This window comes from Pseudophryne corroboree, chromosome 1, assembly GCF_028390025.1.
Source record: "Pseudophryne corroboree isolate aPseCor3 chromosome 1, aPseCor3.hap2, whole genome shotgun sequence".
Taxonomy (NCBI): domain Eukaryota; kingdom Metazoa; phylum Chordata; class Amphibia; order Anura; family Myobatrachidae; genus Pseudophryne; species Pseudophryne corroboree.
The window spans coordinates 47,016,951-47,036,406 of NC_086444.1; the positions used below are offsets into that span (position 1 = coordinate 47,016,951).

Consider the following 19,456-nt stretch of genomic DNA (forward strand, 5'->3'; position numbering starts at 1 on the left):
ACTTTGGTAGATTCAGAATCCAGCCATGCTGCTGCAGCACTCTCAGGGAGAGCGACACGCTTTTCAGCAATTGATCTCTCGATCTCGCTTTTATCAGATCGTCCAAGTACGGGATAATTGTGACTCCCTGCCTGCGCAGGAGCACCATCATTTCCGCCATTAACTTGGTGAAAATCCTCAGGGCCGTGGAAAGCCCAAACAGCAACGTCTGAAACTGGTAATGACAGTCCTGTACAGCGAATCTCAGGTACACCTGATGAGGGGGATATATGGGGACATGAAGGTATGCGTCCTTTATGTCCAGTGACACCATAAAATCCCCCCCTTCCAGGCTGGAGATCACTGCCCGGAGCGATTTCATCTTGAACTTTTTCAAGTACAGGTTTAGGGATTTTAAATTTAGAATGGATCTGACCGAGCCATCCGGTTTCGGGACCACAAATAGGGTTGAATAGTAGGGGAACCTCGACAACTACTTGTTGACACAGCTTTTGAATTGCAGCTAAAACTATCTCCCTTTCTGGGGAAGATGCTGGTAAAGCCAATTTGAAAAACTGGTGAGGAGGCACGTCTTCAAATTCCAGCTTGTAACCCTGAGATACAATTTCCATTGCCCAAGGATCCACATCTGACTGAACCCAGACGTGGCTGAAGACTCGAAGACGTGCCCCCACCGGCGCAGACTCCCTCAGTGAAGCCCCAGCGTCATGCAATAATCATATAATGAATACTTTTGGTCACCCTTGGGTGTAACCTTGCATCATCGTAGTCGACACTGGAGTCAGAATCCGTGTCGGTATCAGTGTCTGCTACTTGGGACAGGGGACGTTCCTGAGACCCTGAAGGGCCCTGTGACACAGTCAAAGCCATGGATTGACTCCCTATTCTATCCCTGGACTCTGCTTTGTCCAATCTCTCTGTAATGAAGACACATTTGCATTTAAAACATTCAACATATCCAATCAGGTGTCAGCGTTGCCGGAGGCACCACAATCATCTGCTCTACTTCCTCCTTGATGAGCCTTCCGCTTCAGACATGCCGACGCACGCATACCGACACCCCCACACACAGGGATATATCTATATGGAGACAGTTCCCCAATAAGGGGGAGAGAGAGAGAGAGAGAGAGAGAGAGAGAGAGAGAGAGAGAGAGAGAGAGAGAGAGAGAGAGAGAGAGAGAGAGAGAGAGAGAGAGAGAGAGAGAGAGAGAGAATGCCAGCACACACCTAGCGCCAACTGACACTGGAAACCAAATTCCCAGATAAAATAGCTCTTTTATATAAATATATACACTCACTGCACAAATTAAAAGTGCCCCCCACAGCCCTCTTTTTTTTGCCCTCTGTCAGTGTTCAGCAGGGGAGAGTCCAGGGAGCCAGCTTCTCTGCAGTGCTGTGGAAAAAATGGGGCTGGTTAGTGCTGGAGGATCAAGCGCCGCCCCCTCAGCGGCAGGTTTCAGTCCCGCTCAAATTTCCAATACTGGGGGGGGGGAGGGATTATATAATATACTTGCCTCCGCAGCGCTCTCTCTCTCTCTCATGTTAGCCAGTCCCTAGAGGTTTATTATTGCTGCCCAGGGCGCCCCCCCTGCACCCTTCAGTGCCCGCTGTATGTGTTTTGTGTGGGAGCAATGGCGCACAGCGTTACCTCAGAGAAGATCTGAAGTCTTCTGCCGCCTTTGAAGTCTTCTTTCTTATACTCACCCGGCTTCTATCTTCCGGCTCTGTGAGGAAGACGGCAGTGAGGCTCTGGGACGAACGGCGAGGGCGAGACCTGCGTTCCGACCCTCTGGAGCTAATGGTGTCCTGTAGCCTAAAAACCTAACAAAATTCTTTCAGAGAAACTCAGGAGAGCTCCCCTGCAGTGCACCCAGACTCCTCTGGGCACAGGATATACCTGAGGTCTGGAGGAGGGGCATAGAGGAAGGAGCCAGTGCACACCAATCTAAAGTTCTTTATAGTGCCCATGTCTCCTGCGGAGCCCATCTATACCCCATGGTCCTTACGGAGTCCCCAGCATCCTCTAGGACGTAAGAGAAACAATGGATGATGGCATATGGGCAGCTGACTTTCCACTACAAACTAGAACTTTACGTATGTCCCCACCATCTGAAACCCCTGCAGTACAGCACATCTACCCACCTCAATAAACTTTGAACCCAAATGCTTTAAACACAGCCAAGAGATTAAAGTGACAACACAAAATAGAATACGCAGCTTGAGAAGGTAATTTATTTCTGTACATATGAGTTTTACTCCCGGGCCATGAGCTTCTGCTTCTTCAATTTCTTCTGAGAGATCTGAAATAAAAAAAAAATATATTACTTAACTTGTTCACAGAATTAGACAAAGGTCAGCTAGGAAGGAGGCGAACACTGGGGGCTCAGAGCAAAGATTTGTTTCATGTTTGATTCCAAAGGTGTCCTAAGTTGGTCATCATTGCCACAAGTGAGTGCCTCTTACAAGTCACATGACTATTACAGGATGCCGCCGGGTCTACCTCATCTGCTCCAGAGCATATACTGACCCATTCCATAGGGAGCTCTGTATCTCCTTTTAAGTACAGCACCAGCTATTATGGACTTTAGTAGCGCTCATTAAATAGATTGAATAAATGCTTGTTTTACATTTAACGAGCTGCTATTAAAAGTCAGGTCTTAGACCAGGATCGGCCAGTCCTAGCAGGTGGAATGGCTGCTGACAGTGGTTTAAAACAATTACACAACACAGACTACCAGAATTTGGTTGAAACAAAACGCAGAGCACTAAGTGGCCCAAGGAACAGCCAGAAGTTACTACAAACCAAAACATCAGCACATACTGGCCGGTATTCAATTCGTTTCACTCCCTTCCACACCTGATCTGTTTCTGCGGACGGGTGTGGCATCATTTCAGCTTGCTACACCCGGGGTAGCGAGGCACCCAACCCTTTATGCAGCTAAACCGGATTACTATACGATATTAGCGATAATGGGGGATCACTTTAGAAAGGAGATTGGGCGCGATATATCATTTGAATACCGCACACTGAATTCATAAGCGACATGGTTCCAGCATTAAACACTATTCTTACTACAATCTCATCAACTAGACTGCATGAAGGTCTTCACTTAAATACACCCCACCTCCATAAGTATAGGACACAGGCAACAAACATTGGGGCAGATGTATTAACCTGGAGAAGGCATAAGGAAGTGATAAACCAGTGATATGTGCAAGGTGATAAACACCAGCCAATCAGATCTTAACTGTTAATTTACATATTGGAGCTGATTGGCTGGTGTGTTTATCACCTTGCACATGTGGTTTATCACTTCCTTATGCCTTCTCCAGGTTAATACATCTGCCCCATTAACTTTTACTATATTTAAAAGGCTCTAACAGAAAGGGACCATTGTGCATTACCAGTTACCTCTCAGCCTGCACAAATAGTTATCTACATACATTGGGGAAGCACTTTGATGAAGGTACTATTGTAACGTAAAGCTAATCATTAATTTGGCGCAGTAACTCCATTTCTGTTCTGCGGTGTAAGCAAAAATAAACTGGTCTTCTGACAAACTCCACCGGGATGGGTAATATATCCAGTGTGTTAACACGTGCCTGTTCCACCTATAGAAACTGAAGCGTGCCACAGGACACAGCAATATACACAGGTTTCCTGTCACTAACCGGCCCTTGCCTGCACACCTACATCACAATGGGGCCTATCAACTCATTTCTGCGGGCAATCACCCCAAAACACCAAACAGAATAATTTCTTTATTGAGCATCTTAAATAGACAGAGGCCACACCCAATGTAGATCTGGCCCAATGCAAATCTCCTTTGTGCGCTGGTCTCTGCCACAAGCAGCAGTAGTAAGTCACCTTTTTCTTTTGAGCCACCTCCTCCTCTGGTTTGGGGACGATCTGCTCTTTCTCTGTTAGGATCATCTCAATGTGGCAGGGGGAACTCATGTAAGGGTTGATACGTCCATGAGCACGGTAAGTTCGTCTGCGCATCTTGGGGGCTTTGTTCACCTGGATGTGCTCGATGACCAGAGAATCGACGTCCAATCCCTGGAAATAACAGGAAAGTAAAGTCACACAAGGTTTGCAAGAATAGAGCTCTGCTAGGAAAGGAGGCGAACACTGGGGGCTCAGAACAAAGATTTGTTTCATGTTGGATTCCAAAGGTGTCCTAAGATAGTCATCACTGCCGCCCTTGAGAGCCTCATACAACTTTAGGTGCAAAGGTGCGATACACTTGGTTTTCAATGCAATACACACTCACAAGTACACACGTCCAACAGTCTGCTCCCTGTACCTGCCGCTAACCCATGCAGTAACGTTTCTCCAGGTATAATGTTAGTAATACTATTTCTATTATTCTCAAGACCCAGTTCTTCAGCAAACCCAGACGTCTCATCCTAACCCTCTGTTCCATTGCTCATTGTGTCTCCCTTATGTCACTGCTATCTGCCCCTTCCCTTCAGAATGTGAGCTCACAAGCAGGGACCTCTCTTATACCCCTTATCGACTGCAACCAGAGAAATTGAACCGAGACCTAGGAAATTGTTATGTTGATGGACCAGTCAGTGACCCTGGTCGGGAGCAGAGTTGGGGACACGGCAGTTAGTCCCGCGTAGGTTGTGTTTACACTGACCAAAATCACTGAAGCCAGTGGAAAAGGGGTGTTAGACTATCTTCCACCCCATACAACGGCACCTGGCCCACGGTTTTTCTGCCACTGTGCGCTGACGGAGACGTTTATATATCCTGTACTTGTCCTGCATCGTCTTGTACTGTAAGTTGCTGTTTTCTTGTTTTGTTTGTATATGAACTTTGGTATTAGATGCTGCAGAGCACTTGTGGCATATTACTAATACTCACTGTGACTACCAGGTTGCAGTGAGGACCAGTTCATACTGAACAAATACTGCTAAGGATACTAATGATTTAGCAACATCTATTGTCTGAGCAGAAGCAACTTGTAGTAAACACATGTAGCAGAACTGCAAGGGATAAAGAGTTACCTCTGATCGCATCACAAACATATCTAAAAATTAAATGGCTCCTATGCTACATCTAGAGACGTTCTCCTGTAAGTCCTGCAGTGTCACATACCTTCAGCTCAGCATTGCTCTCTGCGTTCTTCAGCATGTGCAGGAGGAATTCTGCGCTCTTCTTAGGCCAGCGTCCCTGTGTCCAGTCCCATTGCTTGGCCTACATACAACAAACAACCATTGAGCCATTGCACATAAGCCGTTAGATACATACTAGCATCTAGGTAATTCTTTGGATAGGGCATAAGAAATACTCGAGTCCAAGAATAAATCGGCCACATCCGCCATGTGTGCTGATAGAGCGCTCTAACAGGGGGAAGGTAAACATATCAGAGTCTTCCTGCTGTACAGGCCAACAATCATTACATAAAATCACATTGGTGACCAATTATAGATTATAATACATTTCTTATTACAATTGTGCCCTGTTCAACTAGACCTAATAATGGAGGCAATAGGTAGGCCGATGTCCACAGACACCTGAAAAAGTAATTTCCCATCTACAAGATGCCATGGCCTCAGTTTAGGCTTTGTATACAAGAGTTACAACAATACGGCTGCATTAGAGTCAGAGCAATGGAGACATCCTGTCTGGCAGGAGTTTAGATGGAGACTGGATTAGGATTTTGAATCTGCCACTTGCTGAGCGGCCCCAGAGATAAGTATAGGGTAAGGGCTATTTCACACAAAGATTTTAGATTTTTCCGGCCAGCAAAATGCTGGACATTTTTTCTTCCCATTGTTTAACGGGAGAAGAAGTGACCCATATATTAGAGCTTTCACATGGCACGGTCATCGTGTTACAGCCGTGATAACCACTGACAAGGACGGCTGCCGTGCATCTTCGCTGTTGGACCACGCGGTGATGGCTCAGGTTGACCCGGCCGTAACATTACATACGGCACAAACAGTTGCATGTGAAAGCAGCTGATCCACAGGAAATGCCACCATTATTTCCCTGGACAGACAAATCCGTTGTGAGAAACTAGCCTTAAACTGTCAGTCATTGGAAGTAATTCAATTAATTGCTCCACTGAGATGTGCCATTCCGTAACAGCCCCCATATAGTGCATATATATACGCAAAACATGTGCAGTATATGGGGGATACAGATCCAGTTTCCACAAAATATAGGAGTAACCTGTCCAAAAAGGTTTCAGCCATATAAAAAATAAGAATTTACTCACCGGTAATTCTATTTCTCGTAGTCCGTAGTGGATGCTGGGAACTCCGTAAGGACCATGGGGAATAGCGGGCTCCGAAGGAGGCTGGGCACTCTAGAAAGATCTTAGACTACCTGGTGTGCACTGGCTCCTCCCACTATGACCCTCCTCCAAGCCTCAGTTAGGTACTGTGCCCGGACGAGCGTACACAATAAGGAAGGATTTTGAATCCTGGGTAAGACTCATACCAGCCACACCGTACAACTCGTGATATGAAACACAGTTAACAGTATGAAACAATAGAGCCTCTCAACAGATGGCTCAACAATAACCCGATTTAGTTAACAATAACTATGTACAAGTATTGCAGATAAACCGCACTTGGGATGGGCGCCCAGCATCCACTACGGACTACGAGAAATAGAATTACCGGTGAGTAAATTCTTATTTTCTCTAACGTCCTAGTGGATGCTGGGAACTCCGTAAGGACCATGGGGATTATACCAAAGCTCCCAAACGGGCGGGAGAGTGCGGATGACTCTGCAGCACTGAATGAGAGAACTCCCGGTCCTCCTCAGCCAGGGTATCAAATTTGTAGAATTTTGCAAACGTGTTTGCCCCTGACCAAGTAGCTGCTCGGCAAAGTTGTAAAGCCGAGACCCCTCGGGCAGCCGCCCAAGATGAGCCCACCTTCCTTGTGGAATGGGCATTGACAGATTTTGGCTGTGGCAGGCCTGCCACAGTATGTGCAAGCTGAATTGTACTACAAATCCAGCGAGCAATAGTCTGCTTAGAAGCAGGAGCACCCAGCTTGTTAGGTGCATATAGGATAAACAGCAAGTCAGATTTTCTGACTCTAGCCGTTCTGGAAACATATTTTCAGTGCCCTGACAATGTCTAGCAACTTGGAGTCCTCCAAGTCCCTAGTAGCCTAGGCACCACAATAGGCTGGTTCAGGTGAAACGCTGACACCACCTTTGGGAGAAACTGGGGACGAGTCCTCAATTCTGCCCTATCCGTATGGAAAATCAAATAAGGGCTTTTACAAGACAAAGCCGCCAGCTTTGATACTCGCCTGGCAGAAGCCAAGGCCAATAACATAACCACCTTCCACGTGAGATATTTCAGATCCACGGTTTTTAGTGGTTCAAACCAATGTGATTTTAAGAAACTCAACACCACGTTGAGATCCCAAGGTGCCACAGGAGGCACAAACGGGGGCTGACTCTGCAGCACTCCTTTTATAAATGTCTGAACTTCAGGTACTGAAGCTAGTTCTTTTTGAAAGAAAATCGACAGAGCCGAGATCTGTACCTTAATGGAACCCAATTTAAAGCCCATAGTCACTCCTGCTTGCAGGAAATGCAGAAATCGACCTAGTTGAAATTCCTCTGTTGGGGCCCTTTCGGCCTCACACCATGCAACATATTTTCGCCATATGCGGTGATAATGAGTTGCTGTAACCTCTTTTCTGGCTTTAGTAAGCGTAGGAATGACTTCCTCCGGAATGCCCTTTTCCTTCAGGATCCGGCGTTCAACCGCCATGCCGACAAACGCAGCCGCGGTAAGTCTTGGAACAGACAGGGCCCCTGCTGCCGCAGGTCCTGTCTGAGTGGCAGAGGCCATGGGTCCTCTGATATAAATTCTTGAAGTTCTGGGTACCAAGCTCTTCTTGGCCATCCACGAGTATCGTTCTTACTCCTCGCCTTCTTATTATTCTCAGTGCCTTTGGTATGAGAGGCAGAGGGGAGAACACATAAACCGACTGGTACACCCACGGTGTTACCAGAGCGTCCATAGCTATCGCCTGAGGGTCCCTTGACCCGGTGCAATATCTTTTATAGCTTTTTGTTGAGGCGGGACGCCATCATGTCCACCTGTGGCCTTTCCCAATGGTGTACAATCCTATTGGAAGACTTCTGGAGGAAGTCCCCATTCTCCCGGGTGGAGGTCGTGTCTGTTGAGAAGATCTGCTTCCCAGTTGTCCACTCCGGGAATGAACACTGCTGACAGTGCTAACACATGATTTTCCGCCTATCGGAGAATCCTTGTGGCTTCTGCCATCGCCATCCTGCTTCTTGTGCCGCCCTGTTGGTTTACATGGGCGACTGCCGTGATGTTGTCTGATTGGATCAGTACCGGCTGGTTTTGAAGCAGAGGCCTTGCCGGCCTCAGGGCATTGTAAATGGCCCTCAGGTCCAGAATATTTATGTGTAGGGAAATAACCTGACTTGACCAAAGTCCCTGGAAATTTCTTCCCTGTGTGACTGCCTCCCAGCCTCAAAGGCTGGAATCCATGGTCACTAGGACCTAGTCCTGTATGCCGAACCTGCGGCCCTCTTGAAGATGGGCACTCTGCAGCCACCACAGTAGAGATACCCTGGTCCTTGGAGACAGGGTTATCAGCCTATGCATCGGAAGATGCGATCCGGACCACTTGTCCAACAGGTCCCTCTGAAAAGTTCTTGTATGGAACCTGCCTAATGGGATTGCTTCGTAGGAAGCTACCATTTTTCCCAGGACTCGCGTGCAATGATGCACCGCTACCTATTTTGGCTTCAGGAGGTCTCTGACTAGAGATGACAACTCCTTGGCTTTCTCCTCCGGGAGAAACACTATTTCTGGTTTATGTCCAGAACCATCCCCAGGAACAGTAGACGTGTCATAGGAACCAGCTGTGACTTTGGACTGTTTAGAATCCAACCATGCTGTTGTAGCACTTTCCAAAATAGTGCTACCCCGACTACCAACTGCTCCTTGGACCTCGCCCTTATAACGAGATTGTCCAAGTACGGGATAATTACAACTCCCTTTTTTTGAAGGAGTATCAACATTTCGGCCATTACCTTGATAAAACACCCTCGGTGCCATGTACAGTCCAAACGGCAGTGTCTGGACTTGGTAATGGTAATCCTGTACCACAAATCTGAGGTACTCCTGGCGAGGATGGTAAATGGGGACATGCAGGTAAGCATCCTTGATGTCCCAGGATACCATGTAATCCCCCTCGTCCAGGCTTGGAATAACCGCCCTGAGCGATTCCATCTTGAACTTGAATTTTTGTGTTCAAGGATTTTAAATATAAAATGGGTCACACCGAACCATGCGGTTTCGGTACCCCAACCCGTGTGGAATAGTAACCCCGTCCTTGTTGAAGTAGGGGCACCTTGAGTATTACCTGCTGGGAATACCGCTTATTAATTGCCTCTAGCACAGCCTCCCTGCCTGAGGGAGTTGTCAGCAAGGCATATTTTAGGAAACGGCTGGGGGGAGACATCTCTAATTCCAGCTTGTACCCCTGAAATACTACTTGAAAGAAACAGGGATCCACCTGTGAGCGAGCCCACTAATTGCTGAAATTTTTGAGACGGCCCCCCACCGTACCTGGCTACACCTGTGGAGCACCCGCGTCATGGTGTGGTCTCACAGGAGGCGGGGGAAGAATCTTGATTCTGGGAACAGGCTGACTGGTGCAGCTTTTTTCCCTCTACCCTTGTCTCTGTACAGAAAGGAAGCGCCATTTGTTTCTGAAGCCGAAAGGACTGTACCTTTGTCTGTGAGGAAACCTGAGGTAAAATTATTTCTTCCCAGCAGTTGCTGTGGATACGAGGTCCCAGAGACCATCCCCAAATAATTCCTCACCCTTATAAGGCTCTCTATGCGCTTTTTAAGTCAGCATCACCTGTCCAGTGACAGGTCTCTAATACCCTCCTGACAGAATGGACATTACATTTATTTTGGATGCCAGCCGGCAAAATATCCCTCTGTGCATCCCCCATATATAAGACGACGTCTTTAATATGTTTTTATGTTTGCCAACTAGTATCCCTGTTTGACAGGGTCACCGACCACGCTGCAGCAGCACTATCTGCAGGTCTCAGTCTAGTACCTGAGTGTGTAAATACAGACTTCAGGATAGCCTCCTGTTTTTTATCAACAGGTACCTATTAAAGTGGCCGTATCCTAAGACGGCAGTGCCACCTTTTTTGACAAACGTGTGAGCGCCTTATCCACCCTAGGGGATATCTCCCAGCGTAACTTATCCACCTGGCGGGAAAGGGTACGCCATCAGTAACTTTTTATAAATTACCAGTTTCTTAACGGGGGAACCCACGCTTTCACACACTTCATTTATTCATCTGATGGGGGAACAAAACACTGCCTGTTTTTTCTCCCCAAACCTAAAACCCATTTTTAGAGGTGCTTGGGTTAAAGTCAGAAATGTATAACACATTTTTTATTGCCGGGATCACGTCACAGATGTTCCTAGTGGATTGTGTATATGTCTCCACCTTGTCGACACTGGAGTCAGACTCCGTGTCGACATCTGTGTCTGCCATCTGAGAGAGCGGGCGTTTTTGAGCCCCTGATGGCCTTTGAGACGCCTGGGCAGGCGCGGGCTGCGAAGCCGGCTGTCCCACAGCTGTTACGTCATCCACCCTTTTATGTAAGGAGTTGACACTGTCGGTTAATACCTTTCACCTATCCATCCACTCTGGTGTCGGCCCCACAGGGGGCGACATCACATATATCGGCCTCTGTTCTGTCACCATATAAGCCTCCTCATTCAACATGTCGACACAGCCGTACCGACACACCACAGACACACAGGGAATGCTCTAAACGAGGACAGGACCCACAAAAGCCCTTTGGGGGGACAGAGTAAGAGTATGCCAGCACACACCAGAGCGCGCTATATTATATATATATATATATATATATATATATATACATATATACACACACACACACACACACAGGGACTAACTGAGTTATGTCCCTAATAGCTGCTTTTTATATAATATACTGTATACAGTGCCAATTTTAATGCCCCCCCCTCTCTTTTCCCTCTTACTGTACTGTAGAATTGCAGGGAAGAGCCAGGGAGCTTCCTTCCAGCCGAGCTGTGAGGGAAAAATGGCGCCAGTGTGCTGAGGAGATAGGCTCCGCCCCTTTTTCGCGGCCTATTCTCCCGTTTTTTATGGAATTCTGGCAGGGGTATTTACCTCATATATAGCCCCTGGGGCCATATATTGAGGTATTTTAGCCAGCCAAGGTGTTTTTATTGCTGCCTCAGGGCGCCCCCCCCAGCGCCCTGCACCCTCAGTGACCGGAGTGTGAAGTGTGTGAGAGGAGCAATGGCGCACAGCTGCAGTGCTGTGCGCTACCTTGGTGAAGACAGTCTTCATGCCGCCGATTTTCCGGACCATCTTCTTGCTTCTGGCTCTGTAAGGGGGACGGCGGCGCGGCTCCGGGACCGAACATCAAGGCTGGGCCTGCGGTCGATCCCTCTGGAGCTAATGGTGTCCAGTAGCCTAAGAAGCCCAATCCGGCTGCAAACAGGCGAGTTCGCTTCTTCTCCCCTTAGTCCCTCGCTGCAGTGAGCCTGTTGCCAGCAGGTCTCACTGAAAATAACAAATTCTAAGACTATAACTTTCTAAGAGCTCAGGAGAGCCCCTAGTGTGCATCCAACCTCGGCCGGGCACGAAATCTAACTGAGGCTTGGAGGAGGGTCATAGTGGGAGGAGCCAGTGCACACCAGGTAGTCTAAGATCTTTCTAGAGTGCCCAGCCTCCTTCGGAGCCCGCTATTCCCCATGGTCCTTACGGAGTTCCCAGCATCCACTAGGACGTTAGAGAAACAGCAATTTAGTACTTCAGTCCCTGCAACTTGCAAGGTAAAAAAGCACTCGGGTACAGAATACTTTTGGTGAGTTTTGACATCAGAGCATTAACAGCTCAGGATATAGAACAGTAACAGATTACAGCTGTGTATTCTATAACACATTGGGTAGATCAAAAGGAAGTAGTGCACATAGCAAACAGCTTCTACCTATTTCATAGGATGTACTTGATGCAAGGTAGACGCTGATTAAATGCTATGGGCAACATTTCTACTCTTTAGAAGGTAGGTTTGCTACATTTCCCCCATACAGGCTAACCACAACCTAAGTGAATTTCCACCTAAACATTTAACAAGGTTCAAAGAAAACTAAAACCCAGTAGTATTAGGCATAGGATAAAATAAAGCAGGCCTGTTACTAGGACCTCCTGCATTGCTCTTGCTTTGTACAGTAATACCCCTTTTCCACTAGCTCCTTAAAACACGGGTAAATGCGCGGGGACGCTCATTTACCTGTGTTTTTCCCTAGTGGAAAAGGGTCCCCATGCAAATTCCCGGATCAAGTGATCCGGGAATCCTACCCGGGTAGCTTGCCGGGTTGAACATGAGTTCAACCCGGTAAGCTGTCTAGTGTGAACGGGAGCGGACACGGCTCCAGTTCACAGTGTACTGGAGGGCGGCGCTGGGAGATCACTGATCTCCCAGCACCGACCCATCACCAACCCGGCAATATGCCGGGGTTGTGAGCACTGTGTAAAAGGGGGCTGTAGCACAGGTCGCAGCCGCGTCAGGCGACACAGCTGTGACCCATGCTACACAGTGGAAAAGGGGCATTAGACATCTGGTATTACCAGAACCCAGTCTATGGGAAGAGCAGTTCTATACTGTGCTATGCTCTCTTCCAGGCAGCACAGCAATCCACAGCTCCACTTGGGCTGGCTGACTACCGTGGCCTCCCACAGGCCGGTTCCCAGTACACACACCACCTAACTCTAGTTGTGGCGCCTGGAGAGAGCACAGCTCATAAAACAATTTGAGGAACTATCTTCTTAAAACCATAAGTCACACCAAGCAGAACGTGAGGGTTGCTCAGAACTTAGTTGTTTTCATGGTTATTCCAAAGGTGTCCTAAGATTGTCATCATTGCAACTCCATAGATACAGCTACTCAGAAACATAGCTAAACAGATTCCAGTGATCCCAAACCATCCTCCCACAACAATCCCCAGCACACTCACCTGGGCACACCTGCCAACACCTCCGTTGTATCTGCGGAAGGGAACGCACTGCTTCTTCAGGGTGACATCTTTTAAGTACTTTGTGGCCTTGCGGATGTGCATGCCCTTAATGGCCTGTGCAGTTTCGCGAGTGTTCTAAGAGGGAAAAAAAAAAAAAAAAAAAATACCTTTTAGTATATGATACAAGGCCTGGAGGTAAATGTGCGACGTGGAAAAATCTACGCACATAACTGCGATTCTGATCATGGCCAATCAAGAAATATTTGAAGTCACCAAGTTCTATCAACATTTTTTATTCCAACATAATATTCAAAAGGAAGAGTGCTATTAATCCCCTTTACCTATGCCATGTACACGCCATGGGTAACTTATAGTACACTGGGAAACGGTGAATTGTACAGTAAATATGTTAATTGCTTTACATTGGCCCTGCAGTACAGTAAGGCAGCCCTGATCAAAACAGCCAAGTACTGGGGACAGCCAGTCATCTATAGATCTCTAATATATTATATACAACACTCCATGAATTGTAGATCTATATAATAAAACTGCTATGGTCTGGTCTGGCTCCAACATGCAAGACCCGGGCCGCTCGCCTCCTCCAACGGCGACCACTGCCGTAAGCGACCGGACAGGCCTGGACAGAAGACCACTGACCGCTCCACAAAATATACATCTGCCATCAGGGACAATACGGGATGGAGCACAGGTGGAGCAGAGCAGCGGGCCAACCACGGTGACCCAGCACATGCCTGTTCCAATATACCAGTAAATATAAAAAAATTGCTGCTCAGAATTCTTGTTTCTTTTCATGGATAATCCAAAGGTGTCCTAAGAAATCATCACAGCAGCACAGAGACCTTCAGGAAGGATGTAAGCAACGCATGTACCGCTTACCTTAAAGTGCACTCGCAGATTTGAGCCCCGCGCTTTGCATGCTGTGGAGAACAAGATGTATTAGACCATTACAATTATAAACAAGAATTATAATATAAATAGAAGACACGGCAAGAGAAAATAAGTTCCTTACATTTTGTGGGGTTTTCCGGGTCTAGTGAGTAGCGGACCATTTTCAGAGGATACCTGGGTGTACAAAACACACACTTCAGTCACACAGAACCCAAGGCTGTAGCTGAATGCAGGACATCAGATGCAGCTGCTCAGATATAAAGGTTGTTTTCATGTTTAGTTCCAAAGGTGTCCTAAGATGGTCATCACAGCAGCTGCAACCCACACACCCAAAAATCAAATCGCAAGACTGGCCAATCACCTAGCACAACCAACAAAACGCTGCTCATTATGGGGTATATGCAATTGCGGTCGAATTCCCGAAATTGTCGAATTTCGGGTCACTTTCGACCCAAAAAAAAATTCGCCTATGCAATTCAGTGCTTTCCGACCAAAAAACTGACTTTCAAAATTCGACTTTTTGAAATTCGAATTTTTGCAAATTCGACTTTTCTGCAATGATATAAGTGCTGCAATTCGACCAAAGCATATTAAATTCAAGTTTGGAAATTCGACAGCAGTGCTTTTAGACAGCAAATTCGTCATTTTCAATCCGCCACACTTTGGAGGGTGAAAACAAATAAAAAAATTTTAAACATGGTTTTTTTTGTGTTTTTTTTTTTTGGGAATAGCAGATCTATTTATATTAGAAGGGATTAGGTACTTTTTTTTTTTTTTTTTTTTTTTTTGAGGCACAAATATTATTTATAATTTTTTTAAAATATTATTTTATTTATTTTTTTATTGCTGGAACGGTACAATCCGAAAAAAAAATTGCGTGGGGTCCCCCCTCCAAAGCATAACCAGCCTCGGGCTCTTCGAGCTGGTCCTGGTTCTAAAAATGCGGGGGGAAAAATTGACAGGGGATCCCCCGTATTTTTAAAACCAGCACCGGGCTCTGCGCCTGGTGCTGGTGCCAAAAATACAGGGGACAAAAAGAGTAGGGGTCCCCCGTATTTTTAACACCAGCATCGGGCTCCACTAGCTGGACAGATAATGCCACAGCCGGGGGTCACTTTTATGCCGTGCCCTGCGGCCGTGGCATTAAATATCCAACTAGTCACCCCTGGCCGGGGTACCCTGGGGGAGTGGGGACCCCTTCAATCAAGGGGTCCCCCCCCCCCCAGCCACCCAAGGGCCAGGGGTGAAGCCCGAGGCTGTCCCCCCCCCCCATCCAATGGGCTGCGGATGGGGGGGCTGATAGCCTTTTGTGATAATTAAAAGATATTGTTTTTTCCAGTAGTACTACAAGTCCCAGCAAGCCTCCCCCGCAAGCTGGTACTTGGAGAACCACAAGTACCAGCATGCGGGAGAAAAACGGGCCCGCTGGTACCTGTAGTACTACTGGAAAAAAAATACCCAAATAAAAACAGGACACACACCGTGAAAGTAAAACTTTATTTCTTACGTCGACACACACATACTTACCTATGTTCACACGCCGACATCGGTCCTCTTCTCCATGTAGAATCCAGGGGTACCTGAAAAAAAAGATCAATATACTCACCTCAGCCATGGTCCAGAGATACATCCACGTACTTGTAGAAAACAAGAAAACGCAAATACCCGACCAAACGGACTGAAAGGGGTCCCATGCTGACACATGGGACCCCTATCCCCGAATGCAGAGAGACCTGTCAGTGACAGCTGTCACAGAGAGGTCTCTATAGCCAATCAGGAAGCGCAACTTCGTTGCGCTCATCTGATTGGCTCTGTGCGTCTGAGCAGACAGCGCATCGCACAGCCCAGTCCATTATATTCAATGGTGGGAACTTAGCGGCTAGCGGTGAGGTCACCCGCCGGTCAGCGGCTGACCGGCGGGTGACCCCACTGCTACCCGCAAAGTTCCCACCATTGAAAGTAATGGAGCGGCTTTGCGATGTGCTGTCACAGCACAGACAGCGCACAGCCAATCAGGTGAGCGCCACGGAAGTAGCGCTTCCTGATTGGCTGAAGGGACTTCAGTGACAGGAGTCACGTGATGTCCCGGCATTCGGGAGAAAGGGGTCTGATGTGAAAGCATTGGACCCCTTTCAGTCCGGTATGGATCGGTGTTCGTTTTTTTTTTTTGCCAAGTACGTGGATTATCTCTGGACCTGGATGTACCTCTGGACGCTGGAAGGCGAGTATAATTTTTTCACAGGTACCTCGGATCGTCGGAGACCGTGGCAGTCGGCGTGTCAACATAGGTAAGTATGTGTGTGTCGGCGTATGAAATAAAGTTTTACTATCAAGGTGTCTGTGTCCTGTTTTTATTTGGGTATTTTTTCCCAGTAGTACTACAGGTACCAGCAGGCCCGTTTTTCTCCCGCATGCTGGTACTTGTGGTTCTCCAAGTACCAGCTTGCGGGGGAGGCTTGCTGGGACTTGTAGTACTGCTGGAAAAAAACAATTTCTTTTTATTATCACAAAAGGCTATCAGCCCCCCCATCCGCAGCCCATTGGATGGGGGGGGGGGGGGGCAGCCTCGGGCTTCACCCCTGGCCCTTGGGTGGGGGGGGACCCCTTGATTGAAGGGGTCCCCACTCCCCCAGGGTACCCCGGCCAGGGGTGACTAGTTGGATATTTAATGCCACGGCATAAAAGTGACCCCCGGCTGTGGCATTATCTGTCCAGCTAGTGGAGCCCGATGCTGGTGTTAAAAATACGGGGGACCCCTACTCTTTTTGTCCCCCGTATTTTTGGCACCAGCACCAGGCGCAGAGCCCGGTGCTGGTTTTAAAAATACGGGGGATCCCTGCCCAATTTTTCCCCTGCATTTTCAGAACCAGGACCAGCTCGAAGAGCCCGAGGCTGGTTATGCTTTGGAGGGGGGACCCCACGCCATTTTTTTTTCCGGGTTTTTCCCGGTTTTTAAAATCGCGGCAAAATCCGCCAAATCGGCCGATTTTCGCCCGCGATTCTGGCGAATCCGTTTTTCATTGAATATGGTGAATTCCGGAAGCCACCTTCCGGAATTCACCTGGCGAATTTAGTCGAATTAAAAAACGGCGAAAAATTGCCGCGATTCGCCGTGAATTGCATATACCCCTATATATCTAGATGTGTGGTCCTCAACATGTCACGTTTCTAGGATGTCTGTGGATGCCAGTGGCATAATTACTGACCCAGCAGAACAGATCAGCTCACCTGTGCATAATTAAAGACATCCACAAAACATGACCCGTTGGGACGGGGGGGTACTTCCCCATCACTGCCACCTAATGCCTAACACTTTCCAGGAATTCGTGTGTTCCCACATGCTACAATGCTGGCCCAATATTTACGCAGCACTTTACAGAGCATCGGTCATTTCAGTCCCTGTCCCAGCAGAGCTTACAATCTATATCTAGCACATGGACACATTACTTTGTCAGAAGTCAGTGAACCCACCAGTATGTTTTTGGAGCATGGAAGAAAACCCACGCAAAGACTCCGGACAGATAGACCCTTGGTCAGAAAATTAGCTCGGGACATTACAGCTGTAAGGAAATACTAGCCACAACACCACCGTGCTGCCTCACATGACCCTTGTGACAGCATCCCTATAAAGCCAGCACCCTGACACAGCCAGTATAAGCAGCACAGTATAAGCAGTACCGGGAACATTGCACTACACACAACAGAAAGGACTACAATGCTAATAATGCATTGCTCCGCAGCTGCCATAGGCTACACACAGGGGGGCTACTGCGAAGCATGCTGGGAGTTGTAGTTTCTGCCACTGCCGGGCAGCCACGACAGCCATGAGCCCGGTATAGAGCCCTGGGGATGGGGAACGAGGCCTAGCAGTAAGCAGGGAAGGTGGCAGGCTGGGTACAATAACCCACTGCCCGGCTTCCAGGCCGCATCCCCGGCATCTCTAGGGGACTCTGCCCGGAGCACCCCGCGCATCCCCGTATCGGCATCATACCGGTCCCGTCTCCCGCCGAACTTGACACCGAGCTTCCCTGTCCCGCTGCCGCCGCTCTCCGGGGCCGGATGCCCGGGATTCCGAAAGGATTGGGCTCCGAGTCCCCGAGCTGCTCGCAGTCGCCATGTCTCACTCACCTCAGGCCGCGCAGGAAGAGGGTTGGCAAAGCATTCTGGGAGCGGTATCACGACGGGAAGTCTCGCGAGAGCCGAGGCTGTGGGCACCCACCGCCATCTTGCCAACCACTGATGTTGCCGTGCCAACCATTGGTCTGTCTGTTCACAGCTACAGTACATCCAGCAATGCTCATTGTATGTGACAAAACTGGGAAGAGGCAGCTGGCTTCAATGGCAACCTGAATACGGTGTTCCTGAGACATGTTAGAGACCTATAGAGTTTTCTGTGTTAGACCCTCCAACATGACATTTGCGTTTAGAATATGGGTGTAAGGAGTCATGCTGGGGGGTCTACACTGGGAATGCAGTTAGCATGGTGGCGGTCATGTGACCGACACCAGAATCCTGACACGAGGCTGAAGTTAGCTTCTTATTCGGCTCCAGCTTCTTATTCAGAAATTATTATATTAAAATAAATTAAATAAGGATAGATCACTAAGTTAACATTGCATAAACTTTAAATAGTGTCCCTTACACTAATTTACATGACATTTTGCATTAAACAAAATTGATTTAGGCATGAAAATGGTGGAAAAGTGGGCACAGACACCAGATTTCATCATTTTGAATAAGAAGCTGTAGCTGTGCAAGGGTTAAACAGCGTTGGTCAACAGATTTGACACTTGAGACTCACACAGGGTGGTCACTTACATATCACCCACTTGCAGTTTGTCTTGACCAACAAGCATTTGGGCATGAAAATGGTGGTAAAGCGGGCACAGACACCAGATTTCATAATTTTGAATAAGAAGCTGTAGTTGTGCAAGGGTTAAACAGCGTTGGTCAAAAAATTTTACACTTGAAACTCACACAGGGTGGTCACTTACATATCACCCACCTGCAATTTTCCTTGACCAACAAGCATTTGGGCATGAAAATGGTGGCAAGGCGGGCACAGACACCAGTTTTCATCATTTTGAATAAGAAGCTGTAGCTGTGCAAGGGTTAAACAGCGTTGGTCAACAGATTTGACACTTGAAACTCACACAGGGTGATCACTTACATATCACCCACCTGCAATTTGCATTGACCAACAAGCATTTGGGCATGAAAATGGTGGCAAGGCGGGCACAGACACCAGTTTTCATCATTTTGAATAAGAAGCTGTAGCTGTGCAAGGGTTAAACAACGTTGGTCAACAGATTTGACACTTGAAACTCACACAGGGTGATCACTTACATATCACCCACCTGCAATTTGCATTGACCAACAAGCATTTGGGCATGAAAATGGTGGCAAGGCGGGCACAGACACCAGATTTCATCATTTTGAATAAGAAGCTGTAGCTGTGCAAGGGTTAAACAGCGTTGGT

The 19,456-nt window shown here is 47.7% G+C and overlaps 1 protein-coding gene and 5 non-coding genes across 6 annotated transcripts; all 6 read right to left on the minus strand.

The window, feature by feature from the left end:
• Nucleotides 1-2,218: 2,218 nt before the first annotated feature.
• Nucleotides 2,219-18,129, minus strand: RPL17 (ribosomal protein L17). Its single transcript, XM_063959186.1, has 7 exons — nucleotides 18,106-18,129; nucleotides 14,099-14,151; nucleotides 13,966-14,006; nucleotides 13,069-13,203; nucleotides 5,108-5,206; nucleotides 3,869-4,060; nucleotides 2,219-2,300 (listed from the first exon to the last, which is right to left on the minus strand). Exons 2-7 carry the CDS (start codon nucleotides 14,136-14,138, stop codon nucleotides 2,253-2,255), a joined length of 555 nt encoding a protein of 184 aa, XP_063815256.1. The 5' UTR covers nucleotides 14,139-14,151; nucleotides 18,106-18,129; the 3' UTR covers nucleotides 2,219-2,252.
• Nucleotides 2,379-2,445, minus strand: LOC134932670 (small nucleolar RNA SNORD58). Its single transcript, XR_010179444.1, has one exon. It is a non-coding gene; the product is annotated as a small nucleolar RNA SNORD58 (small nucleolar RNA).
• Nucleotides 4,136-4,202, minus strand: LOC134932666 (small nucleolar RNA SNORD58). Its single transcript, XR_010179443.1, has one exon. It is a non-coding gene; the product is annotated as a small nucleolar RNA SNORD58 (small nucleolar RNA).
• LOC134932651 (small nucleolar RNA SNORD58) lies at nucleotides 12,916-12,980 on the minus strand. The gene has a single exon (XR_010179440.1). It is a non-coding gene; the product is annotated as a small nucleolar RNA SNORD58 (small nucleolar RNA).
• On the minus strand, nucleotides 13,854-13,919 carry LOC134932654 (small nucleolar RNA SNORD58). Its single transcript, XR_010179441.1, has one exon. It is a non-coding gene; the product is annotated as a small nucleolar RNA SNORD58 (small nucleolar RNA).
• On the minus strand, nucleotides 14,224-14,291 carry LOC134932656 (small nucleolar RNA SNORD58). Its single transcript, XR_010179442.1, has one exon. It is a non-coding gene; the product is annotated as a small nucleolar RNA SNORD58 (small nucleolar RNA).
• Nucleotides 18,130-19,456: the final 1,327 nt, after the last annotated feature.

Bases quoted from the DNA above. Each gene is read 5' to 3' on its own strand.
- RPL17 (XM_063959186.1), bottom strand. From the start codon at position 14,138: ATGGTCCGCTACTCACTAGACCCGGAAAACCCCACAAAAT. The intron at 14,007-14,098 runs GTAAGGAACTTA...TGTTCTCCACAG, and splicing joins CCCGGAAAACCCCACAAAAT to CATGCAAAGCGCGGGGCTCA. The intron at 2,301-3,868 runs GTGACTTACTAC...TTTTTATTTCAG, and splicing joins AGGTGGCTCAAAAGAAAAAG to ATCTCTCAGAAGAAATTGAA.